At 44.9% G+C, this 26,502-nt stretch overlaps 1 protein-coding gene and 1 non-coding gene across 3 annotated transcripts; one reads left to right on the top strand and one right to left on the bottom strand.

Annotated features, from left to right (window-relative positions):
• Positions 1 to 64: 64 nt before the first annotated feature.
• Positions 65 to 23,979, bottom strand: LOC138947892 (ubiquitin-conjugating enzyme E2 Q1-like). Of its 2 annotated transcripts, none has more exons than XM_070319451.1 (12): positions 23,699 to 23,979; positions 20,616 to 20,720; positions 20,086 to 20,187; positions 18,722 to 18,819; positions 17,467 to 17,563; positions 9,914 to 9,998; positions 7,658 to 7,718; positions 7,263 to 7,353; positions 5,217 to 5,324; positions 4,038 to 4,133; positions 3,482 to 3,548; positions 65 to 2,311 (listed from the first exon to the last, which is right to left on the bottom strand). In XM_070319451.1, exons 1-12 carry the CDS (start codon positions 23,858 to 23,860, stop codon positions 2,280 to 2,282), a joined length of 1,104 nt encoding a protein of 367 aa, XP_070175552.1. In that variant the 5' UTR covers positions 23,861 to 23,979; the 3' UTR covers positions 65 to 2,279. The 2 variants fall into 2 exon arrangements, with proteins under 2 accessions (XP_070175552.1, XP_070175551.1); XM_070319450.1 differs by having other exon boundaries at positions 17,452 to 17,563; positions 23,699 to 23,977.
• Positions 23,980 to 24,193: 214 nt separating this feature from the next.
• On the top strand, positions 24,194 to 24,275 carry Trnas-aga (transfer RNA serine (anticodon AGA)). The gene has a single exon. It is a non-coding gene; the product is annotated as a tRNA-Ser (tRNA).
• Positions 24,276 to 26,502: the final 2,227 nt, after the last annotated feature.

The raw sequence follows: 26,502 nt of genomic DNA, 5'->3' as shown, positions 1-26,502 counted from the left end.
CACCTCACACTCAATAACAATACACAACGGTCACACATAAAGATGACACTTCAGCATCTATACGCATTGCAATTATTTATTACCATTACTCTCTGGAGAATTACAGCAAGAGAGTGAGAGACGGGAGAGAGACAGACAGATTCTGAGAGGATGAATTTTGCAGGTTAGGTAATGCTTCTTGGCACTACATACACACCACTTAAATATATCTTTAACATACACGTTCAAACATGACAACATCCTAAGGAAAAGATTTCATCATTGCAATTGCTTACATGCCTAACCTGGTGAAACATTAAAAAAAATCATGGCGATGGTGGCATTTTTTCTGAACGTTTCCATGACAAAAAGTCTTTTGGAAAAATTGTTTTCCACCGACAGAGAAATGCTTTCTCTAGTGCTACACCATGATAATTCATAGATGTTGTAATCTTCTTTTGTGACAAAAATATACCACCCGATTCGCTTTCACAGAAAGTACAATGTAAATGCAAATGGTCAATGTCTGCATAAAAGTTTAAGCCTGCGGTAAATAAGAGGTTTGTCTCAGCCGTCTTTGATTTTATTTGGGACATACATTATTTCTTTAATTTTATTTGGGACATATATTACTTTTTTAATTTGATTAGGGACATATCCTTTTAAGCAGGGCTTTTTTTCACAAAGAGAGAGAGAGAGCATGTTTAGACAGACAGACAGAGGGGGATGGAGTGGGGTCTGACATTGTGTGTGCTGCATGTATTTGTCTATTGTGTGAGAGAGAGAGAGAGAGAGAGAGAGAGAGAGAGAGAGAGAGAGAGAGAGAGAGAGAGAGACAGACAGACAGACAGACAGACAGACAGACAGTCAGTCAGACAGACAGACAGACAGAAGAGATCTGACATTGTTAATGCGCTGCATGTGTTCGTCTATCAGAGCCACAGAGACAGATAGGAGAGACAGACAGAGGGAGAGACAGAGTTTGACATTGTGTGTCAAAAGCATGCATATATGTTTAACTATCAGAGCTCTGTTTTCTCATAATTCGGTGTCCTGAATTATGTACTTCCCATAGCAAACCCAACAGCATTGGAAAAACAGAGTGACCTGAGCAAAATACTCTTTCATTTTTATGCTTTATGTGTGTGTAAGAAAGTTGAGGGAGAGGCATCATCATTTTCTCTGTACCACTGTAGCTTACTGAGTCATTCAATTACATCTTGCTTTCAGCAGAAAACGTGTAGTGAAAGATCATAACTCATTTTCAACCAAAATAATGAGACTTCCAAAAAACACACAAAAATCAAGATCAAAACAGAAACGGGCTACAACAAGAGATGGGAAAAAAGTAACTTCATGAAACAAAATCAAATATTCTCAGAAAACAGGACACTTATTAACACATGAAATTAAATGAAAGAAATACACAATAGAACTTTTGTTGTCTCCATCTATGGTACAAAATAAAAACCTACAGTAATAATTGAAGTTAACAAAATCTATAACACAACATGTGAAATGTTTAGTACATAAGACACATTGTGTGTAGGATGAGAAGAAAAAGAACAGACAAGATCCTCTGCAAAATGACAATATTTTGTTTGCCAAAAACACTTGCACTCACACAACTGTACACAAACACACCATTCTCAAGACACATTCACATATTTTGCAGGAAACTTGTTCACTGGAAGTGGATAAAGAGACCAACAGTGTGATAGAGACACAGGAATATGTATCATGGGCAACTAAAGCAAATCACTCACAGTTTAAAAATACAACCTACTACATCAACCAAGAAAAAAAAAAAAAGTCAGCATTAAAACGCTCAAGCCGTTGCAAGGCAAGGACAAGAACGTTTTTCCCAAAACACTCCGGAGTATGCGATGATCACATTCAAGGCCTCAGGAGGCAGTCGAATTCCGAACAACAGTCTCATCCATGTATCGATGCTTTAGCTTTTGACCCAAAAAAAAAGTAAAACATCTCAAAAACAACACCACACAGGGCATGTGACGCATTTTGCAAGAGTTGTGTCCCTTGTGGATCTTCCCACAATGCACTTCTTGTGTAACAGAAATTCCAACCACACTTGCACAGATGACATTTTTCACATATCCTCCTTGGGAGACTGCTGCAAGAATCTTGGGAAGTTTCCTCGAACTTGCCAAAAGTTATACACTCTGCATGTGGATATATTTGTATCCCCTCACAATGAGTGACGATAACGATGAAGGTTCACCCCACGATACCATGAACAGTAACAGATACACACTAACACTGGGAGCACAGGCGAAGGGTTAGCCATCTTCTTTCGGCGGAGTGAACCAGCCTGCCAAACAAAAAATACAAGAACGTCAACACATTTTCCTTTAAAAAAACAAACATGAAACGGGAATAATAAAGAACAAGTCGCGTAAGGCGAAATTACTACATTTAGTCAAGCTGTGGAACTCACAGAATGAAACTGAACGTAGTCCGCCACTAGTGCAAAAGGCAGTGAAAGTGACGAGCCTGTTTGGCGCGGTAGCGATTGCGCTGTGCTTCATAGCACGCTTTACTGTACCTCTCTTCGTTTTAACTTTCTGAACGTGTTTTTAATCCAAACATATCATACCTATATGACTGTTTTGGGAATCAGGAACCGACAAGGAATAAGATGAAATAGTTTTTGAATCGATTTCGGAAATTTAATGTTGATCATAATTTTTATATTTTTAATTTTCAGAGCTTGTTTTTAATCCAAATATAACATATGTATATGTTTTTGGAATCAGAAAATGACGAAGAATAAGATGAAATTGTTTTTGGATAGTTTAATAAAAAAATAATTTTAATTACAAGTTTCCGATTTTTAATGACCAAACTCACTCATTAGTTTTTAAGCCACCAAGCTGAAATGCAATACCAAACCCCGGCCTTCGTCGAAGATTGCTTTGCCAATATTTCAATCAATTTAATTGAAAAATGAGGGTGTGACAGTGCCGCCTCAACTTTTACAAAAAGCCGGATATGACGTCATCAAAGGTATTTGAACTCTCATGTCAAATTTCATAAAGATCGGCCCAGTAGTTTAGTCTGAATCGCTCTACACACACACACAGACAGACAGACACAAACACACACACACACATACACCACGACCCTCGTCTCGATTCCCCCCTCTACGTTAAAACATTTAGTCAAAACTTGACTAAATGTAAAAACTAAACCAAGGACAACCTTGCAGTTTCATACTCTGCTCTTCCTCTATTTAGATCAAATTTGTTAAATTACACCCTGAACACACACACACGGACCATACCTAAATGCATACACCCTCGCACACATACACCTTTGTGCAGACTCTTTATTTCCCTTAAAACCTAAACTCCCTTAACCTCACAAATATCTGCTCATAGATACATGTACCAGGTATGTTTTTTTAATTCTCTCATTTACCAAACTCACATACAGTCACACTTACACATACAAATGTTTTCTCCTAACTCAAAATCCTCACCATTCTTTTCGTGGATCTGGACAAGGGAACGGAAAGACTGCTGTGCTCGTGCAAGGCTGTATTGACTCTGAAACAACCAGCAAATCATCAGTTTGTTCACCGCACCAGACTACATGTACAGTCAAACCTGTGTATAACAACCACCAGAGGAACCAACTAAAAATGTTCTTTACAGACAGGTGGTCACTATGGAAAGGGGAATCAGATATGAAAAAACCTTGTCAGGGGGTCTTTGAGCTGGTTGTGATGGGCAGGTGGTCATTATGGAAAGGGGAATCAGATATGAAAAAACCTTGTCAGGGGGTCTTTGAGGTGGTTGTGATGGGCAGGTGGTCGTTATCAAGAGGTGTTCCCCAGGGCAGGTTCCCCGGCACTTTCGTTTCCAGAAAAGGATCAAAGACGTTAGAGTTACAGAATGGAGACTTTGCACACTACAGAATGAAAGGCAAAAAGGGGAAAGATGCATTGGCTACAGGCTCCTGAAATCAACGTCAAGTCCCTTCATAAATGCCACCAACAGTAAACCAAGAAAAGAAAGTAGCAGACTGTGACAAACCTTGGTGGCTCCAAACTGGATACGAGCCTTCCCCTTGACCAATGTAGCTGATATCTGATGAACGACCGACTCAATGCTGTACGCACTTGTCCAACCCTGCACAACATACAGGCATGCAAATGTTTGTTTGTTTTTATTTTTTATTTTATTTATTTATTTATTTTTCCCCTTACACCTGTTCCTTGTTACGGTGTGCTCTCACGCCGCCCCGTCCCTGCACTCACTGCTCCATCCACATCTGAATTTCTTTCCGCTGCCAGACTTGCCGATTTTACAGACGCTCCAGGGAGGGATGTCGGGTCGTTGCGGTAGGCTACCCTCGGAAGATGACACTGCACTTCTGCTGAGTCACTTCGACGGTGTTCAGTAGTGGGTCTGTCCCGAGCTAACGGACGCAGCCCACTACCTACTATGCCCCCTACTAACGACATTGACTGCTAAGTCGCGGAGCCAGACTGAGTGAGGGTCCCCTCCAGAGAGCAGACAGCCACCACGTCCCTCCGTCGACACCCCAGAAATGTTTGTTTTTTGAAACAGAGTGTAACAAGACGCCATGAGAAAGCACACGCTTATCACATCTGTGTGAATACAAGTTAAAACTACACCAGCACATGTCTACACAGGACAGCAATACAAAAAAACACCTGAACACAGCAAACAGACATCCATGTCTAGTTCTTGAGAAGGAATGTACTCAAACCTGATCCAAGAACACACACACACACACACAATTTTACACACCTGCGGAAATTCAAATCAAAACTCCATGCAAACACACAGTGATGGTGCGAGTATTTTTTCAAACCGGTACGCAAAGTTTTATGATGAAAACTGTCCAGAAAAAAACGGTAGGCTGGTCATTGGAACCAGTAAGAGTCCGACTCAGAGTACTGGTTTTGATATTTTACGACCGAAAAAAAACGGTAGTTCTAAAAATCAACCGGTAGGTCATACCGGCAGCCAATTTTGTTCCGGTATTTTCTCATTTGAACCGGTAAAATACTGGTAATTACGGGTTAACGCCAATAATGACACAGGACAGTGACACAAAATTAAAAAAACTCTACCGCTCACCAGCCCGTAAAGTACAAGCAAACACACAGAACTACTAAGTCACAGTTCAAGTATCTGAATCAAGAATGACAAGTACAGCTGAGTACAAATTCAAATCGAACTGACCTGTTTTGTGAGGAGTTCCATGCAGATAGCACCACCACCCAGCACATACCCGCCGGATACCACGGGACTGATCACTCGAACGAAAGGTGGGTCAAATGGAAATGTGTCCTGCAGCATCCAGATAACATAATCATTATCAATCAATCAATCTCAGACCTGTTTACCCTAAACCTGAGGCAAGAGTACTTTTTCAAAAAGTTAAGTGTATTTTTCAAAAAGTTGGTGTACTTTGCAAGCAAGGCTAGGGAAAACGTACGCGTGGGTGCAAACGTGTTTGTGTAAGAATAGCATGTCTTGTGACCATCTTCAGAATTTAACTCCTTCCGATACAACAGGGATAAAACAATTTCATTTACCTGTCAGTTTATAACATTATAACCAGTGTCTTCCAAGCAGATTGATAATGAAAAGATGAAGTTCGTGAAATAACATCTGCGGTTGACAGTGGCAAGTTCATTTTTACAATCATCTCAGAAATCATTGCTTCAGCACGGACTACAGCCTTTAATTCTAGCAGGATTTGCTTTGCGGGAATGAACTTCATAATTCCTTGGCAGCTTTCAGCGGATTTCTTTGCAGCAACCTTGTCCATGTGAGTTTTGGAACTGCAGTGTCGTTCGATGTCATATTTTCCAGCATGGGCAACGGAGAAATCTGATTTACAATACTTGCAGTGTGCATGACTTTTTCCCATAGTAGACTCCACAATTCCTGGCTCTTTCTTATATTTCTCCAAGAAAATCTGCTGTTTCAGATGTTTAGACTTGGTACAGTCATCCGAAACTGGCACATTTTACCGCCTCATTTTGCCACGATTGTCCAGACGATCGCACGTGCCAACAACTGAACAAGGTTTCCACAGCTGAAGACTCGCTGTCATGGTTATCTCCCTTCGACCGAAACCGGTATCAGTTGTACCATCCCGTAATCAGCACACCAACACCGGAAAACGTATTCTAGACTTTTTCTTATGCGTATTGTGTGCGTGTGTCGCGTATTTGCGTACTGATAATAATTTGGCGTACAAAATACGCCCAAATTGTACTGGTAAACAGGTCTGCAATATGAGGCTTATATCGCGTGTATTCCGTGGGTACAGTTCTAAGCGCAGGGATTTATTTTTTTATTTTTTTAATTATTTTATGCAATTTATATCGCGCACATATTCAAGGCGCAGGGATTTATTTATGCCGTGTGAGATGGAATTTTTTTTACACAATACATCACGCATTGACATCGGCCAGCAGATCGCAGCCATTTCGGCGCATATCCTACTTTTCACGGCCTATTATTCCAAGTCACACGGGTATTTTGGTGGACATTTTTATCTATGCCTATTCAATTTTGCCAGGAAAGACCCTTTTGTCAATCGTGGGATCTTTAACGTGCACACCCCAATGTAGTGTACACGAAGGGACCTCGGTTTGTCGTCTCATCCGAAAGACTAGGACTTGAACCCACCACCTAGGTTAGGAAAGGGGGGAGAAAATTGCTAACGCCCTGACCCAGGGTCGAACTCGCAACCTCTCGCTTCCGAGCGCAAGTGCGTTGCCACTCGGCCACCCAGGAATAACAGAGAATGCAACTTGCGGCTTTCACTTTTGAATAACAGAAAAAGCTGAGGGATCGTATTACAAAGTGATTAATTGTTTTGTATTTTACCAGTACAATGTAATATCTAAAAACACCAGAAATCAAATAGGCGACTAGTTGAACCTAACATGCAGTTGATGTTTTGTTTGACACACTTTTGCCAAATACAAAGTAACCTGAGATCACGACTGGTCAATTTCTGTGACAGATACCATTGGTACGTACATGTACTTGTAAAAAAAAAAAAGAAGCTCGGTTGCAAAATGGATAGTCATATCCTTGAAAGATCTTGAATAAGTGTGAATGACTCAACGGAAAAACTAAAAACCAAAATGCAGCAACAACAACAAACAAAACAAAATGATAATTTAAAAACAAACTAAGTTAATGCATACACTGTACACTTTGTGCACAGTCAGGAGAGACAGGGGAGTGGGAGGGGGATGCTGTCACCTTGAATGTAAAGTTGAGGAGAATGAAATCCCGCCCTTCCTTCTCTTTGAAAGACTGCATATCTTGGTAAAGTTGGCTGTCTTCATCCACTCTGGAAAAAAAAATCAGTTTCAAGCATCACAAAAACAGTGGGAACCCTAGTGCTTTTCAATTTCAAAATGATGATTTGATTTGAAGAGAAGACAATCAAATTCATAATCAACAAGCGGCAACTTCACTGCCACACAACTTGAAAAATAACCTTTCCAGCTGGTCAGCATTTTACAGTTAAGTTAACTTTATTGCGATAAAAAAGAAGATTATGAGTTGCAAAAGATGTACATTTATTTTCATAGATAATGAATTGAAACTGGTCAGTTCTGATTGATATAAATAACAGGACACCAGCCACTCACTTTTTTAAACGGACGTTCCAATCATATAAGCAGTCATTGACTAGTTCAACTGCAAAATGATCTGCAAAAGAAAGGAGTTGCACTTTAGATTGACATAATCAGCATATACCGTATTTGACGGATTACAAGACGCACCGTTTTATAAGCCGCACCCCCGACTTTTAACAAAACAATTGGGACGAGCCACGTACAGGCCGCGTCACTATATTAGCCGCCGTCGAAAAAAATATAATCAGATCGTGTCAATCAATCAAAACAACCAGGCAAACGAAAGTACGGTATTTGGCGAAATCGGCTCCGAGAATAAACAAATGAAACAAAGAAGAAAAGTGAAAAAGTTTGAAGAAAAATATCACACACACAATTTGTAACCAACACACACATGTAGTCCCGCCCGGAATAAGCTTTTTTGGGATGATTTACGACTTTTGCGCACATTTCGAGCAGACGAAAACACAACATGGCCCTCGCTCCTCCAACTATCGCGAGACACAAAAAAACGAAATCTCGCCCACGCGAGATCCTGATACATCCGGTGTTTCTCTGTACGCTATCTTGTCACGACGACTTGTTGACAAACGAAGATTCGCGAAAGAAAGAGAAAAGCGCTGAGTCTTGAGTAGAGAGCTAATAAAGTACCGGTAATCGCTAATCGAGCGAAATGAAAATCCGCGGCGACTTCCATTAGGTGAATGCTATTCAAGTTTAGGTAACGTTTTAGCCGCATCTTTTGTAAGCCGCAATGCGATTTTTGTTGTTGTTGAAGTCACGGCTTGTAGTCCGTTAAATACGGTACTCCCTGAAAAACATAATGCCAGTGTGACACTTTGATCGATTAAAACACACACAAAATGTCTTAGTAAGGCAGACTTGCGTTTTATAGGATTCAAGATGGGGAGATACAGAGACTCAGTTAGCGTTAGCGATCACAAGGCACTGTGCCTTGTGAGAAGAGGCTTGTATTGCAACAAAAGTATTCCTGTTCTACCTCCACCAAGCAACAAAACTAAGTTTCTTCTGATCCTGAAACTGACTGTATCTCAAGACCAAACTTTTCGGAAATCAAAAGAGGCCCCCATAGCTAACCAATCTCACCAAATGACCTCCAAACAATCTCCCAGCACACATCTTACAAATAATCTTACAAATGATTAGTACCATCCCCTTTGGTCCAACCTGGAAAGTCCTGTGTACTATGATGAAGACTGTTAGATTATCTCCCAACACAAAACTTACACATTACGGGGCGGGGATATAGCTCAGTTGGTAGCGCGCTGGATTTGTATTCAGTTGGCCGCTGTCAGCGCGAGTTCGATCCCAGGTTCGGCGGAAATTTATTTCACAGAGTCAACTTTGTGTGCAGACTCTCTTCGGTGTCCGAACCACCCCCCGTGTATACCACATTGGGTGTGCACGTTAAAGATCCCACGATTGACAAAAGGGTCTTTCCTGGCAAAATTGCTTAGGCACAGTTAATAATTGTCTACCATACCCGTGTGACTTGGAATAAGGCCGTGAAAGGTAAATATGCGCCGACATGGCTGCAACCTACTGGCCGTATAAAATTTCATCTCACACGGCATCACTGCAGAGCGCCTAGAACTGTACCCACGGAATATGCGCGATATAAGCGTCATTGATTGATTGATTGATTTTCTGACCACATCCAGTCGGCAAGTCTTTTCTGCTCAAATGAACACTCTTAGAGACACTTTCTTTAGCACATCAAAAGTTAATGTCCTTAACCTTCATCGTGCTTCGTGGACGACCTAGAGACTCATAAAAGTAGTGTCTGTATCTCTAACACTATTGGAAGTTCTTGATTGAGACTTCATGTCATCCTCAAACACCATAGAACCTTCCTAATCCTATCCACCAAGATTATTTTTTTTAACGAACAAATAAACAATGACGTTATTTGAACTACACAGTCCGGATATTGTGGGTCGTGGACGACCCATATGGAATTAAAGAAGGCATTTTATGGTGTTTATCCCTATTCGGATGGTGTGGGTCGTGTATGACCCCTACTCTGCAAAGAGGCGGTAAAGAGTTTATCCCTATTCGGATGGCGTGGGTCGTGTACAACCCATACTTTTTACATTGAATCCTTCTTTAGAAGGTATGGGTCGTATACGACCCACATCATCCAGACTGTGTAGTCCAAAGCGTGATCCGGTGAAGAATAATAGTTTTAGAGGCCTGTGAGGATGTGAAGATTCATCAGTCAAGTTCTAGAGACACTGTAGCACTGACCTTTCTTGTAACTGTCTGATTTGTAGATGTCTCTCAGCTCCTTCATCAGTCTGTCTGTAGCTTGCACAGAGCCTGACACCGAACCCTTGAAAACAAAATACAAACCGCACAGTTTAGAACAATTACAAACAGCACATTTTAGGACATTTACAAATAGCACAGTTTAGAACATACATAGCACAGTTTAGAACATTTACAAATAGCACAGTTTTCGAAAATTTTTAATTAAATTTTCATTTGATTAATATACTTACCCGAGTCACATATTAGCATTGACGCAGTCAAGATGCTAGGTTAACTGAAAACGCTATCCCGTCTATAGTCTAAGGGAAGCAACCCAAGCTAAAAAAGTAGCAAGCTTGCTACCCTGGGTTGCCTCCCGTAGCGTGTCACGCCACAGATCTCGTACCCAGTACGAGACACCCTCATTCGACTTCTAGAATCCAAAGAAACTACAAGCGGGGAAGGTGGGAGGGACTTACCTATGTGACTCGGGTAAGTATATTAATCAAATGAAAATTTAATTAAAAATTTTCGATTAAATTACATATTCTTACTCCGAGTCACATATTAGCAGATAACTCCAACAAGGTGGTGGGTAAGAAGTAAAAAATTTCAAACTCACTGTTATGATCTGGAGAGGCATTGCCCCGCTGCCACCAGTGCAGGGAGGGTCCTTGAGCCGTCGCGGCAGACCGCGGCGATGTCTCTCAAGTAGAACGAGATGAAGACGTCGTCTGAACGCCAGTATGCTGTGCGCAGGACGTCGTCAAGTCTTCGTGACCTCAAAACAGCCAAAGACGATGCCCATGCCCGGGACTCGTGCATTCTAGCCGACTCGAGAGGGAAGGCAGGCTGAGCCCCCCCCTTTTGTGCCAGACTCCACACATAAGCTTGTTTTATGAGAGCCGACACCCACCTGGCCAAGGTAGTCCTCGTGATATCTCTGTCCATGGACGTATTCAAGGAAATAAAGAGGAGCTTCTGGGAGCTCGACCGGATGGGCTGAGTGCGGGTTAAATAGGCCTCTAGGGCCCTAACCGGGCAATTGACCATGTCTGGGTCATCATGCGCCACAATATGAGACAGGGGCCTCACAAGGACACAGGGAGAAGGCTGATCCGGTGTCTGATTTTTGGCCAGAAAGGCCTCCCGGAAATGCAAAGATAAGGAGCCGTCACGCTCTCGGCCAATGTCCTGCGGACTGCCTGAAAGAGCGTGTATCTCGCTACCTCTGCGGGCCGAAGCCAGAAGTAGCAAGAACAGAGCCTTACGAGTAAGGTTCGCGAGGCTAGAGCCCTCCAGCGGCTCGAAGTCCGCCGAGCGCAAGAACTCGAGGACAAGGAAAAGATCCCACTTGGGCAGAGAAGAGCGCTTAACGTCCTGCAAAGACGCGCCCTTAATAACCCCAGCAACGACTCCGCTAACATTGATGGTATGCCCAATCTGTTTAAGAGTCGAGGCGATCGCCGACCTGCGAACCTTCAGAGAGGAGGAAGAAGCCCCCTGGGAAGACAAATCCGCTAAGTGGTTGGCTACGTGCATAGTACGAGGAGCCACCGGGTTCAGCCCATGAGCCTGACACCAGGTGACCCAGGCACGCCAATGCGATGAATACACTGAGGAGGTGGAGGCCCTATGTGAGCGCTGCACCAACTCCAAAGTGCGGTCGGAAGCCCCAGACCGCCTGAGAGCGGACCTCACAGTCTCCACGCGTGAAGATTGAGAGACTGCGGGTGCCCGTGAGGAACTCCGGTGCGAGGCTGAACGAGTTCGCCTGGTACCAGAGAGAGAGGAATTGGAGGGCCGTGTGCGAGTCTCAGCAGGTCCGGAAACCAGGGCTGAGACGGCCACAGAGGGGTGACCAGAAGCAGAGACGGCCTCTCCAATTCCGCCTTCCTGAGGACTTGGCTGAGCAGCTGGAAGGGCGGGAAGGCGTAAGCCTCCAGCCCTGTCCAGGGGATGTCCAAGGCGTTGGTCCCCCACGCTTCCGGATCGGGGAAGGGGGAGACAAACACCGGAAGGCGCCTGGAGAATCTGGTGGCGAAGAGATCCACCACAGGCTTCGGGGCCACAGCCCAAAGGCGGAGAAGGGCACCATGCGTGATGGTCCATTCCGCCTGCAACACCCTGTCGGAGCGGCTGAGCGCGTCCGCCAGTGTGTTGAGGCTCCCTGGCAGGTAACGCGCTGAGAGAGAGATCCCCCGCTGGGAGCACCAGGAGAGGATCTCGCACGTTCTGCGGGAGAGAGTGGGGGACCGCGAACCTCCCTGCTTGTTCACGTAGGCAGCCACTGTCGTATTGTCTGTGAACAGACGCACGCGCTTGGCTGCCAGGGAAGGGAGGAACGCGACCAGAGCAAGGAACACGGCCTCCAACTCCAGCGAGTTGATGTGCCATGTGCTCTGTTCCACAGACCACAGTCCGGAGGCCGTGAGCCGGTCCGTGTGAGCCCCCCAACCCAGCAAGGACGCGTCTGTGAACAGGTCCATGCTGGGAGGGGGGGAAACAATGGGAACCCCCCTGCATACCCATCCCGAGTCCAGCCACGGGAGGGTTGCAGCCAGGAACCAATCCCCAAGGGGAACCAGAGTGTTCCAATCCACACAAGGAGAGTCCACCAACGGCTTCAGCGCGTGCTGAAGCGGGCGTTTGTGAACTCTCCCTAGTGGAACCAGAAAGGCCATGGACTCCATCTGCCCCAGGATGGAGGCCAAAGTCCGAAGGGGAGCCCTCAGGAGAAGCGAAGTAGAGTGGATGAGAGCCTGGAGCTTGTCCACCCGCTTCTGCGAAGGCTGGACAGTCCAGGTGACCGTATTGAACGTCATCCCCAGGTAAGTGAATGACTGAGACGGCACGAGCTCTGACTTCGTCTGGTTGACCGAGAATCCCAGCAAGCTGGCCTCCCGGAGAACCAAGAGAGTGTGCTGCCTGCAGAGAGCCTCGCTCTGGCCCATGATGAGCCAGTCGTCGAGGTATGCTCGCAGCCGCACTCCCTGTGACCTCACCAGCGCGCAGAGCTGCCTCACCACCATGGTAAAGATCCATGGGGCAAGGGACAGCCCAAAAGGAAGTGCGCGGAACTGGTAGACTTGACTGGCCCACCGGAAACGGAGCCATTTCCGGTCGGCGGGATGCACCAGAATATGGAAGTACGCATCCGTCAAGTCTATCGAGGTCACCCAGTCTCCTGGGCGGAGAGCGTCCCGAACCGAGGCAGGAGTCTCCATCTTGAATCGAATCGTTCTCAGAAACTTGTTGAGAAACGAAAGATCCAAGACAGGACGCCAAGCTCCCGAAGCTTTGGGGACCGCGAAAAGCCGTCCATAAAACCCCGGGGAGCTGTGGTCCGAGACCGCTTCCACCGCGCCCTTCTCTATCAGTGAGGCAACCTCCGACTGGAGGACGGCCCTTGCCTCCTGTGAGAAGGGGGGCTTGAAGGCTGGAGGACACCTGGTAAGAGGGGCCTTGTCCCCCAGCCACAGCAAGCGGAATCCCGACTTCACGACACCCACTAACCATCGGCTGCGTATGACGGCCAGCCAATGTGGAAGTGCCCGAGCAAGGCCCCCCGCCATCACCAAGGTGGAGGGCGGGGGGGGCGTGAAGCCGGGAACGCTTCATTGGGGGTGGGGCTTTCCACTGGAAGAGCCCCTACCCCTCCTCGAAGCAGATCTCTTGCCCGACCCGCGGGAAGGGGCACTAGATCTCTTCCAGGAAGCAGGATGTGCCTGAGCAGAGGTCTTAGCCTGTTTGTGCTGAGCCCGCTGAGGAGCAGCCTGCTTGGGCTGCTTCAGGGACTGAAGCGCAAAAGACGAGAACTGCTGTTCTCTGTTGGTGTCAATCTCCTGCTTCCTGGCATCAGAGGCCAGGTTGCCGAAGAGAGCACCATCCACCAAGGGTGACGATCTGAGAGTGTTTCTCGTCGACTCCTCAGAGAACTGGGAGTGGGCGAGAAACAAGTCCCTTCTGCACGAGACAAAGTGTACGTACTGCAGAGAGGACAATCTCATCTGTTCCTCGTTCACCCTTGCCAGCGTGGAGAGGAGTGTGGATATGTCCTCCGAATCTTGCTCCTTACTCAAGGTAAAGGGAGCTAAAGACTCCGTAAGAGCACGTGAAAGAGCCCGCAGGATAGTCTCCGAAATGGAACTGAGTTCCAAGAGCTGCCTTCCCACCTCCTCAGAGGACATGAGAGACCGCTCCGAAAGAGGGAGAACGGAATCCTTCTGCAGAGGCTTCGTCAAAAGAGGGAGCAATGCCGGCGTGACCGGAAGCGGTGCACGCGGCAGAGCAAAGGACGAAAGAAGGTTCCGTGAAGCCTTAGGCCAAGGCAACTTCCTTTGACCCGCCAAGGGCACGAAGAAGTCTGCCTGTGTCGCAGCAGCCAGGTAAGGCAAAGCATGCTCCGGAGCTGTGCCATACGGCACCAGAAGCGGAACTGCTGCTGGAGGCAACCCGCTGCCGGCAGGAGCGGGCTTGGCGAACAAACGAGAAAGCTGGAAAGCTACTGACGGTGATTCTTCGAACCGGAAGTAGCTGTCCTCCTCCTTCGCCCCCCGGAAGTCAGCCATCGCCGACGGACCCAACGCCAAAGGCGCGGCCGAAGACGAAGCCCCTTCCGGGAAATAACGCGAAGTGACTTCCGCGGCAGCTTCAAGCGCCACCCTGAAGCTGGCCGGAGCCGCCGAAGGCAGCTGCTCCTCGTCCACAGACCCAAGGTCCGAAGCGCCACATGAAGGGGATGGCTCATAGCCCAAGGAACCCGACAAATGACGCTGCGAGGACAGGCCGGAAGCCAAACGCCCCTCCTGTTGGTCATCAACGAAACTCATACCCTGGCCAAGAGGAGGGTGAGAAACGCCAGCAACCGAAGGCAGCTGAAGGGAGGAGCTAGCAGTCACCACCGGAGTGGGTGGCTGCTGCTGACCCAACAGAGGCTGAAAGCCCGAATGCCCAGGAGAACGACCGAATTCGAAATCCACCGGCATCCCAACGGACGCAGCGTGAACCGAACCGGAAGAACCGGGAGGAGCTGTAAGAGCAGACGCCACCGCATAGCTATGCCATGGCTGTGGAGTCTGCCAGCTACAACCCGGAAGCCCTAGGCCGGAACCGGAAGTGACAGAGGACTGTGCACGACCGGCTGGACCCACACTTCCCGCCAAGGCAGGAAGGGCAGCTGCCGGAAACGGCTGCTGAAACTGGGCAAAGCTCAAACCGGAAGGGACCATGGTCTGTCCGCATACCAGTGAACCAACACTTCCGGCCTGAGCCGGAAGAGAAGCTGCCGCAAACGACTGCTTACGTAGTTCGTAGCTCAAACCGGCAGGGACCATGGTCTGTCCGCTGTCCAGTGAACCACTACTTCCGGCCGGAGCCGGAAGGGAAGCTGCCGCGAGCGACTGCTTACGTAATTCGTAGCGCACACCGGCAGGGACCATGGTCTGTCCGCTGTCCAATGAACCACTACTTCCGGAGCCGGAAGGGAAGCTGCCGCGAGCGACTGCTTACGTAAGTCGTAGCTCAAACCGGCAGGGACCATGGTCTGTCCGCTGTCCAGTGAACCACTACTTCCAGGAACTGGAAGTGCAGCTGCCGCGGACGGCTGCTGCGAGCACATACCTTGCGGCGACCGTATCCCAAAAGGGACCTGCTCAGGTGCACTCCCGCAAGCGGGAGTCACCGAGCGCCGGCCGAGAAGAGAAACGCCTGCAGGCTGGACAGGTGATCCGGAAACAACAGGAACACAGGAAGCCAACGACCGAGGGTCGCACACCCCCGGGAGGGAGGCAGAGCTGGAAACAGGGTCCGTCCGCGCCATCTCTGTACGCACGAGAGTCCGAATTTCTGGAATCAAAGAGGACAAAAGGCTAGCCACAAGAGTGCCAGCCTCCGGCACAGGTACCGGGGTTGAAACGGACGTGGTAGCGGTCAAGCCCGCCGCACGCGAGCCAGACGAAGTTTCCTCCGGCGCCGAAATGGGCACCGAAAAAACGAAGTTAGTCTTCGGGTCAGAAACGTGAACCGTGGGGTTCCTAGCCGAAGAAGTAGAAGCCGAGGACTTAGGTTTGCCAGGGCCTTTGCCCTTACTCTCGGCCTTAGCCGCTCGCTTTTTCTCACTATCAGACATGATGTCACGCGAGAAAAACAAACTACTGAAAATACACAAGTCTCTAGGACGTAAAACTTCAGCAGAATAAACTAGCACAAGGTACAAGTTACAAGCAGGTAATAGTGCTACTGGTCGACGCTAAAAGTCCGAGCACGGACCCAAACTAACCAGCAAAAAACACCACGTGTATGCGAAAAATGGCGACCAAAATGGCGGCCACGGCAACAAACTACCGAGCAAAATTCACAAGTCCGCGGACGAGAAAATTCTCAGCAGAATGGCAATGCAAACAACAACAAAATGGAACAATCTCACCGCTAGAAACAGCTATGAGCAGACGGGGAGCCGAGGCTGGTGGGTGTCAAGCAGACAGCAAACAACAGCCTAGGAGCGAAATCAAGCACGACCTGTCTCTCTGGCTGAAAGATGTCGAATGAGGGTGTCTCGTACTGGGTACGAGATCTGTGGCGTGACACGCTACGGGAGGCAACCCAGGGTAGCAAGCTTGCTACTTTTTTAGCTTGGGTTGCTTCCCTTAGACTATAGACGGGATAGCGTTTTCAGTTAACCTAGCATCTTGACTGCGTCAATGCTAATATGTGACTCGGAGTAAGAATATGTAATTTAAAGAACAATTACAAATAGCACAGTTTAAAACAATTACAAATAGCACAGTTTAGAACATTTACAAATAGCACAGTTTAGAACAATTACTAATAGCACAGTTTAGAACATTTACAAATAGCATAATTTAGAAAAATAGTACAGATGCTACGGAATAAACGGGTATGTGCACTTTAACCTCTTTGCTGCCAGTGTATTTACCTGAATTGACAACTTGACATTGTGGCCTTGATGTATAAATGAATACACCACACACATACACATTGTTTGTTTTTGTCATTGTTGTTGTTCTATCTTTTTTATTTTATTGAACGGTGTGTTGCCCATGAAGCAGTTTACACAGTATGTCAGCTGGCATGCTACAGGCAGCATTAGGATTACATGTGTTAGCATGTGTTTCCGTACATACATTTATAAACATAATAATGGGCAGCAGTAGGTGAAGTTTCATTCAAGTAACAAGCCAAAATGCAAGCACACACATTTATGCATATGTAATTGTAATGAAAACAAAATTGCATAACTGTAATTTATCACCTTGGTACAGAGTTTTCTTGGACTGTTTTGTCCAAACAAGAATTTATTTTTACTCAAAGACTGGAATCATCCCCACCATACTTACTGGAACAAGTTTCAATCAAAAAGATATAGCTGTCAAAACCTTGAGCCGAGATCAAATAACTTTCGAGAGAAAGCACTTTCAACACAAATAAAAGCAAGTGTCGAGAGCTATGAGGAACCAGTATCCTGACACCCTATAGAATTTAGAATAATACAAAAAGTATGAAATTCCACAGACCCCGTTCTTGTCTACCTTCAGGTAAGACTGACGCTGGTTTTGCTTCAGTCTCTCAAGAACTTCCAGGTTTGCCACACTGATGCCATCCACCTCTTCTTTAGCTTTGTGCTCACTGCAAATAAGTTACAAAAAGTTTAATATCGCAGCGATGAAAGTTGAAAATTTGAAAATCAGGTAAAAAATTTGGGGGTCCAGGGCTAAGGTGCACGAAGCGACACTTGGTGCCACCCATATGAATCTAAGACCCGGGCGGGGATGTAGCTCAGTCGGTAGCGCGCTGGATTTGTATCCAGTTGGCCGCTGTCAGCGTGAGTGCGTCCCCACGTTCGGCGAGAGATTTATTTCTCAGAGTCAACTTTGTGTGCAGACTCTCCTCGGTGTCCGAACACCCCCGTGTGTACACGCAAGCACAAGACCAAGTGCGCACGAAAAAGATCCTGTAATCCATGTCAGAGTTCGGTGGGTTATAGAAACACGAAAATACCCAGCATGCTTCCTCCGAAAACGGCGTATGGCTGCCTAAATGGCGGGGTAAAAAACGGTCATACACGTAAAATTCCACTCGTGCAAAAAACACGAGTGTACGTGGGAGTTTCAGCCCACGAACGCAGAAGAAGAAGAAATCTAAGACCCCGCAGCTTTTTTCCACCTAGTTGGGTGGCACCCAGTTCTGCTTACCGCACCTGAACCCAGGTCCCTGGTAGGATCAAGGGATAAATCTGGGGAGCGAAGGCCATGTAAAAATTAAATTAAAGCACTTTAGTGATTCTTGACACAATTTGGAGCCAATACATCAGTACATGCAAGGAAATGCATGACAATCTTGACATCTTTAAAAGTGTCAGCACTCTCTATCTAAATAGAGATTTCAAATAATAAATGAGTCGCTGTAACTGACTTGCATTAGTTGCGAAGCAAAAAATCATAAGCGAACACTAAATAAAACAAACAAAAGAGATGTTTTCTCGAATCGCTTTGTTTCAAAACCTTTTTCTTTTTCCACCCAAGTTTCTTTTCTCAAATTGGCAAACTTTTCTTGAAACCATTTTCAAAATCCTGAATGGGAACTTTCATTTCTGGTATTGCAGCAAATTGTAGATTGTTTTTCATTAAATGGGAAATATAAATTGGATGAAAAAGTCTCAGAGCCACTAAACATCATGAGATGATCCAGAAGATGTAACTTGCATCTCAAACATTATCTTCTAGACTAAACGAATGATACGTAACCATATGGGGACATACATACAAGAATGCATGCAATACTCACTTGGCAGATTCATCTTCCATGTCATAATGAAATTCCTCTTCCTCCTCCTCTTCTGACATGGACTCTGCTACTTCAGTTGGCCTTTGGCATGGCATCCCCTGTTGGATAAAGTAGAAGAAGTGAGAAAATGTTGTAAATGTTAAAGTCAGTGTGTACAACCAGCCTTGAGAGTCCAAAACAATTGTGCACTACCACTAGCCTGATTCTGAAAATGTACTAGCCAGAGAGCAAACTTTACTAGCAAAACGAACAATTTGTTCAGCAACTTAAGTCGCATTTGGCGAGTAAATGAACATTTCTACTCGCCAGTTACATGTTTCTACTCACCATGGCGAGTAAAATACTCGCCACTTTCAAGCCTGACAACTAAGCTTACATCAGAGACAGCAATGCCTCAACAGTCTTTTCACACTGGTTGGTACAGGAGATAGTACCTGCTATTCCAACTTTGTTGTATGATAGTTTTCTTCTCCCACAAGACATCTCTTTTAAAAAATAAAAGTTAGGCGTTGAGAAGCATTGCACAAGCTTCCATTGCAACCTTCAGCAACAAGCACGGTTGATTGTTGAACATCGACTTTCCACTCACTGAACATAAAACAACAAAACTACTGACCATGGAATGAAAAGAATACTGACCATGGAATGAACAGAATACTGACCATGGAATGAACAGAATACTGACCATGGAATGAACAGAATACTGACCATGGAATGAACAGAATACTGACCATGGAATGAACAGAATACTGACCATGGAATGAACAGAATACTGACCATGGAATGAACAGAATACTGACCATGGAATGAACAGAATACTGACCATGGAATGAACAGAATACTGACCATGGAATGAACAGAATACTGACCATGGAATGAACAGAATACTGACCATGGAATGAACAGAATACTGACCATGGAATGAAAAGAATCTCAGGGGTTTGACTGACATAAACTACGGCTGATGGGGTCTATGTCGACCAAAAGAGTGGGATTCCCTGTAGGTGGAGTTCCTGGAGGGGGATTCCCTGTATACAGGAAATACCACAGGATTTAGTTCCTGTAGCGTGTCGCTGATATCGCTGAAAGTCACGTGATGCTTGGCGACATCGGTAGAATTTGATGTTTTTCAATCTTTTTTGATATTTCGTAGAAATTCGAGTATGGTTTGCAAGTTTTATTGAAAAACTCCACCCAGTGGGAATCCCACTCTTTTGGTCGACATAGACCCCATCAGCTAAACTAAGACTCTGGCAGCCCCTAAAATGCAACGTTTTGCAATGCGCACATTCCTTTAAATACTAAAGCTGGAGTGATAAAGCAATGATTGCTACTGCCAGACTAAGTCAAAGCACCTGTCTTACCCTCTGTGCCAGAGCGTGTTCCACCGCATTCAGTCCTTTTGTTGGTGGCAAGTTGTGAAGTTCACACAGTCCCTCAACCAGTATCTTCACTTGACACAGTATCTGCACATACATTTCATACTTTTAACCACAACAGCCATGTAATTAAACTCATTCAGTCTTAGTTCTCTGAGAGGCATCTCACATGCACACACTAAATGTAAAAACACCTCTGTGAGTGTGAATGTAAAAAAAATTCACAGCAACAAAACTGTCTTCATCGACCACGAAAACAGTGAACTAAATCCTTTACAAAACTACTCAATTAGTTCCAACAGAACCATACCACATTTTGCAACAAAAACAGTTCAGTCTTCTGTGGCGATTGTAGAGTGTTTGTAATTGTAACATGTTATAGTTAAGTTAAATCACATCCCTCCCTATTGTTTCAGACTCAGAGGTAGGATAATCACTGGAGATATATATATATATATATACATCATATAATAATATATCAAACACTAAAGTTACCCGACACAAGTAATCTTTACATTATTTTGCTGAGGGGAGACTGTTTCCAGCCTTGCAACCACAGATGTCAACCCGGCATCATCCGAGTCGCTGAACCAGATTGGCGGGCTGTTGGGGTATGTCTCCTGCAACAAACACCAAGGCATATGCTATTATTTAAACACAGCTCATAGTCCTATAAGATAGTGAAAAGAAAAGGAAAATGAATTTTATTGACAGATCTCTGCACAGCTAACAAAAACGATTCTTTTCACAGATTGAAGATTTTCTCCTGTCCATTCTTGAAGACATACCCATTCAAGGTTTGTTTCTTGACGATTGCAGTTTCTATCAATTCCAACCATACAAACAACTTCGAAAAGATTTCTCTTGCAAAAGTCTGAAAGTTCATCAAGGCCTAAAGTGTTGTTAACATGGCAGACTTACAATCAAGTTTCCCCTAACTTTCAAGTGATTTTTGTCAGAAGCAACTTATCCAAGTCAGTTGAAAATCGCTGCCAATGTGAACAGAACGAACGCTCAGACTCGTTTTAAGCAAAGATTCTCAGCTGACTTGCACATCGCGGCTTGTTTGGCTGCCTTCATTGTTTTTTGGCTAGACCTTACTGAATCGGGAAGAGCGATAATAAAATTCTGCATCAGTTCACTTGCAAATCGCTGAGGAGTTCAGCAGCCCTCAACAGAGTTTTTAAGTTGCAGCTAAATCTTAACCAAATTGTCTGAACCATTCCCATCCATGTCACTTCGCAGACTTTTTGCCAACAAACTAAAGTAGATGGAGAGCTGTGTGACTGTAAATGTCTGTCACGTGAAAAGCACTTATGAGTTCATGACCATTGGAAGCCATAATAATTAATATGCTCTTACAACTACTGAACTAGCCTACCATCATCGTTTTACTCTGAGCAATTAATACAGACACATAGGGATTATCACAGACATCCAAAATTACTTCTTCTTCTTCTTCTTCAAATAGTGAGGCAATCCCTGCACAGGGCAACTATCCTCGTTTGGTTGGTGCGCCTAATTTCCCTAGAGTAAAAGATAAAGTGGATAGTTTACCTATGAAAATAAAAACATTGGTGGGTTGGTAGGCAAGCTATTGCCTTTCGCAATTTGCCCTGGCGCCCAATTTCAGGCCCTGGGCTGAGGGGCTAGCCTACCACTCAGTGCTATTTAGCCCAGCAACTGGGCCCGACAAAACAATACAAACAGGACGAACAATATGGAGCAAGTGCGATAGATTAATTCTATGTACATCACTACCGATTTCTTATGGGTTAGGAATGGGAGGGATGGAGAGGGGGGATAGGTCTGGAGAGGGGGGATAGGTCTGGAGAGGGGGGAATCTAGTGCGGAGGGGAGGGGGTAACATACAGGGAGTGGATTTTGACAGGGGGTGCTCATGGGCTCGAGCGTCAGAGCCTTACAAAACGACCCATGATAAACGAAGTGGATTCACAGCGCGCGGCGCGTTGTGCAGCGTTGCGATTTACAACGTGCGGCGCGAGGCTACGAGGAGCGCTGCGATTCACGACGCGCGATGTATTCTGCTGTTACATTTTCTTCACAATTGCAAAGTTTACAACAGCTACATCTATCTGATCTATTTGAGAAATAAAACTCAATAAAACGAAAAACAGAGCTCCATTCTCTCTCTCACTCTTTCAACTGAGTTCACCATATATCGCTGCGCCGATGTAAAACGTGCCTAAGTTCCGGCCTTGAATACTTGGCAGTCATATCACTACATGTCATTGCAATGGCTTCTACTATATGGAAAGCAGCTGAGTTTTTAAACTGGGATGACGTTTTTAAACAAGTATCCGAGTACAGTGCCGCAGAACCGCTGTTAATCGGTGTAACACCAGTTGACACTTCAGCAGCCATTTTGGAATTCGCGCATGCGCAGATCTTTTTTTTATTTTTTTTTTCCCCCGGTTGATTAGAACGCGTATATTCAGTCTGCAGAAAGTGCAATTTTGTAGTCTTGCAGCCCTGAAGTTGCTTTTGAGTGTCCAAAGAAAGAGTGTAAATGTTCTAAGGATTACATCGAGCACACAAATACGCAATTTTTCTTGTTTTTCTGGTTGATTTGAACGCAGAGCAGATTGTTTTTTTCGAGTGTTTGTTTTTTCTCCTCTTTCGGGTTCCTTCTTCGTTCCATGTAAGCGCTGGAACTGTTAACTGGTGTATAGATTCACTTGAGATAATATAATAGAGGTAGGTGCAATCAATTGTTAAAAATGTTGCCGATAATCATACATGTACAAAAATAAAGCGCGTCAACAATCTGCGCTGGTGAGAGCAATAGCCGCGCTCTGTGAATCGCTGCGCTGCACAACACGCCACGCTCTGTGAATCGCCGCGCTGCACAACATTCTGTGAATCGCTTGCCCATGATAAAGACAGTTAATAGTAATTAATGTTATCAGCAGAGCAATGCATGTGCTCTCTTGAAAATGTGTTTGAAGTCATCTTCAGCACAATAAAACTACCACAAAAAAACATTTCAATGGAGCATAGACATGTCAAACACTCACACACACAAACACACAGCCCAACTGGCAACAGGCACACAATTCAATTTTCCCAATTTTGTATTCCCAAGTAACAAAACCGGTAACTGTACTGGGTTGTGTTTCCAAACACTCTGAGAGTCACTAAACATTGTCGATCGTCAAAGCTTCTTTAAAATTAAAATACAGTGTGCTTCAGTGCGAAACTATGTTTCTGATGAATTTTCAAACCTATATATCACCAGCATCAAAAGCAAACAACGGTGGAATAACCATGACAAATGCCGCTTGTGTCAACTATTTCAGTGAAATAATTAACACTCCAATGGGGGTGATGACATTGTCAGCACCAGGAACAACTGAGTTGACCAGTAACATGGGTGGACACTGAATGCGAAGTAAACAAAGGCACAGCTGGTTGACTTTCACATTTCACTTCCTTCAACTGCCAGACAGAGTGTGTCGCACTGTCACTCAAACACAATCCAACAACTATGTTCCACTTTTCATTCTTCACATTTTCAACAACAGAAGATAAATTTCATGCTCAGAAAACACAACAAAAACCAAACAAAAAGGTGTACCGTGATGTTTGCCTGAATATCATACAGTTCTCCATTTCTGCCAACGAATCGACAGGTTAGTTCGTCAAGAGAAGCAGAACAAATCCGGAATCTTTCATGGTCCTTGGTGAAAGTAGATTCCAAAAGTTTAATGTCTTGTTTTAAGTTTGCTAAGCAAGCCATTGAGAAGAATATGAAGGTCTCCCAAATTTTTCTCAGACCAAAACATTCAGGAAACAGTCATGATCTGTTCGTCTTACTTTGGCGCATGCGTAAAGTGGTCGCACTTTCCTCAATGTCGTGAACTCTTATTCTTGTCATTCCAGTTCAAAGATAAACGAACAGACTGGACAAAGAGTCAGATGTAAGCTTAAAAGTTTTTTGGACGATCAGGTTTGGGATGGAATCATTCCACAAGTTGTATAGTTCCGTTTGTAACCCAAGATCACACACTGGCAAAGACAACAAACTACAATCCGATTATAAGAACTTAGTAAGCCGCCCTTTAGTCACCAAGTCGTCGTGGCCGAGTGGTTAAGGCGATGGACTAGAAATCCATTGGGATCTTCCCGCACAGGTTCGAATCCTGTCGGCGACGTATTTTTTCTTCTTGTTCTGTGTACACTTTGTTTTATAAGACCTCATTTCAGTATTTACACGATTTTCGTTTGATTTGCCACACAAAAATTCACCTCATGCCTTTGCCATACATTTTAGGGTTATTAAATACACATGCCCCAAGTTAGTTTACTTATAATCTTGTCAGTGATTTCTTCAGTTTTGCTGAATGATGCCAACGTCGCTCTTGAGATATAACCTACTGCTTGTCTTTCCGTTAACTTCTTGTCATACACAAACACCAGGATGTTGTCTGAACAACCGAACCAAATTTGTGCTGATTCATACAACTATGGATCGTCTCCATCTTGGTTGGAATCGCGATTAAACCGATCTGCAGCGAAACGTGAAAATTCGCCGGAAGGCCCCTACCAGGCACCAATGGCGATTATATTGCATGAGTTCGCTACACAACATGAACAGATTTTATTGTTTTAATGGGACAAAATTAACAAAACAAGTAGGGCGGGTATGTAGCTCAGTCGGTAGCGCGCTGGATTTGTATCCAGTTGGCCGCTGTCAGCGTGAGTTCGTCCCCACGTTCGGCGAGAGATTTATTTCTCCGAGTCAACTTTATTCCAGCGTCGCGGACGACGCTGGTATCTGCGGTCGGGAAAGACTTGCCACGAATTTGCCACAGGGCGCCGCCATGAGCAAAACTCTCCAAGCCAAAACAATTTCAAAGCTGGGGCCAGCAGTAAAAATAGCCAGCGGGGCGATATCACTTTGTCCGCACGTCGCTGCCTGGGCATATCAGCGCAGTTCAACGTTGCCAGAGACCAAAGAAGCGCTTTTCTCAGGTCGCAGCGCGCAGCGGCTCACTGGAGGAATATTTGAAAACTGTGCTTTTTATTATTCTGTGCTCGACTGCGAGCAGATCACAGGCACATTACACCCAATAAAGTTTGGACTTGTACTGGCAGAGAGCGAATGCAAATTCTTGTAGGCATACACGACGCAACATAGCATATATAGACAATAACACCGGCCACAACACTTCAACTGCATATGAAAGGAATAAAAATAAATCCGCAAATCGCGCACAATACACCAGTTAGAAAAACAAGGAGTACCAAAGCGGCGTGCAGAAACTAAACTGACTCGGAGACTGAGAAGAAACATTTATCACACGATGTGGATAGCAAACATTAAAATAAAACAGATAAGTCAAGCAAAAAATAAACACAAATATCGAAAACACAATAAACAAAGGTAAAGAAAACAAAAAGAGATGCTTGCCGACAGTCAGTGTGTGTGTGCGTGGTTTGTGCGTCAGCGGGGTGTGTGTGTGTGTGTGCGTGCGCGTGCATGCGTGCGTAGGCTACGTTCTTGCGTGTGTGCGTTCGAATGAGAAAGAAGAGAGAGAGAGGATTGAACAATGAGGTCACGCTCTCTGTCACATGAATACATATACACACACTGAAGGCTACTTCGGACACGAACACTTGCCAACAACTGTGGTTGGACATGCTTTTGAAATGTAATATTTTTTCGACATGATTTCTGGACATACGAATCCCGCTGTGTTGCCTACTGATGTTGCGAATGATGAAGGTTTTGAGTTGACTGACCTTGAGGAGGGATTGCATCAGGCGTTTATCGTCTCAAATTATATCCTTGCTACTTTTCAGGAGTCAACTATTGCCATTCATGGTAACTTGGATAGTCAATGTTTTTATTTGTTTGATTCCCATCAAAGAAACAGAAATGGTAACCATTCTTCAAATGGCGCTGCAGTTTTGATGTCATCAAGTTAATTCCTTTGCAGAATTGATTGATTTTCTCAAAAGCCATTATCAATGTGTTTATCGATTAACACCTGTTCATTTCTGTCCAACTGCAATGCAAACTCAATGTGGAGGAAACAAGGATTCATTACAAACAAGTCATCCCTGTACATCAACAGATTTATGTACCTCAATCAATACTGCCAGTATGAGTGACAGGAATCTAAAAGAAAAAACAACCAAACGCAAATGTACTACTACTTCTACGACTCGTTTGAATGTAAAACAGAAATGTAACACTATCTGTGACAATGACGGTTCTACGACTCGTTTGAAGGACGGTATAGATCGAACCTTAACCCACAACTACGAAAATTTGTGTCAGACTTTTTTGAACAGGAAAATATGCCTCTGTTCAACAGTAACCAAAACATGGAAGATGTTTTTGAAACTTTACAGAAATGTAACACTAGCCTATCT

This window comes from Littorina saxatilis, linkage group LG1 (genome assembly GCF_037325665.1).
Source record: "Littorina saxatilis isolate snail1 linkage group LG1, US_GU_Lsax_2.0, whole genome shotgun sequence".
NCBI classification, from domain to species: domain Eukaryota; kingdom Metazoa; phylum Mollusca; class Gastropoda; order Littorinimorpha; family Littorinidae; genus Littorina; species Littorina saxatilis.
The sequence above is the reverse complement of the archived record's forward strand: the minus strand, read 5'-3'. Positions and strand labels throughout refer to the sequence as shown.

What these genes read in the sequence shown, in the direction of transcription:
- LOC138947892 (XM_070319450.1), bottom strand. Translation starts at nt 23,860, where the DNA reads ATGGCTTGCTTAGCAAACTTAAAACAAGACATTAAACTTTTGGAATCT. An exon ending in TGGAACTCCTCACAAAACAG is followed by an intron (nt 4,134 to 5,216) that starts GTCAGTTCGATT and finishes TATGTTGTGCAG; the next exon opens with GGTTGGACAAGTGCGTACAG. An exon ending in CCAGATCCACGAAAAGAATG is followed by an intron (nt 2,312 to 3,481) that starts GTGAGGATTTTG and finishes TTTGTTTGGCAG; the next exon opens with GCTGGTTCACTCCGCCGAAA.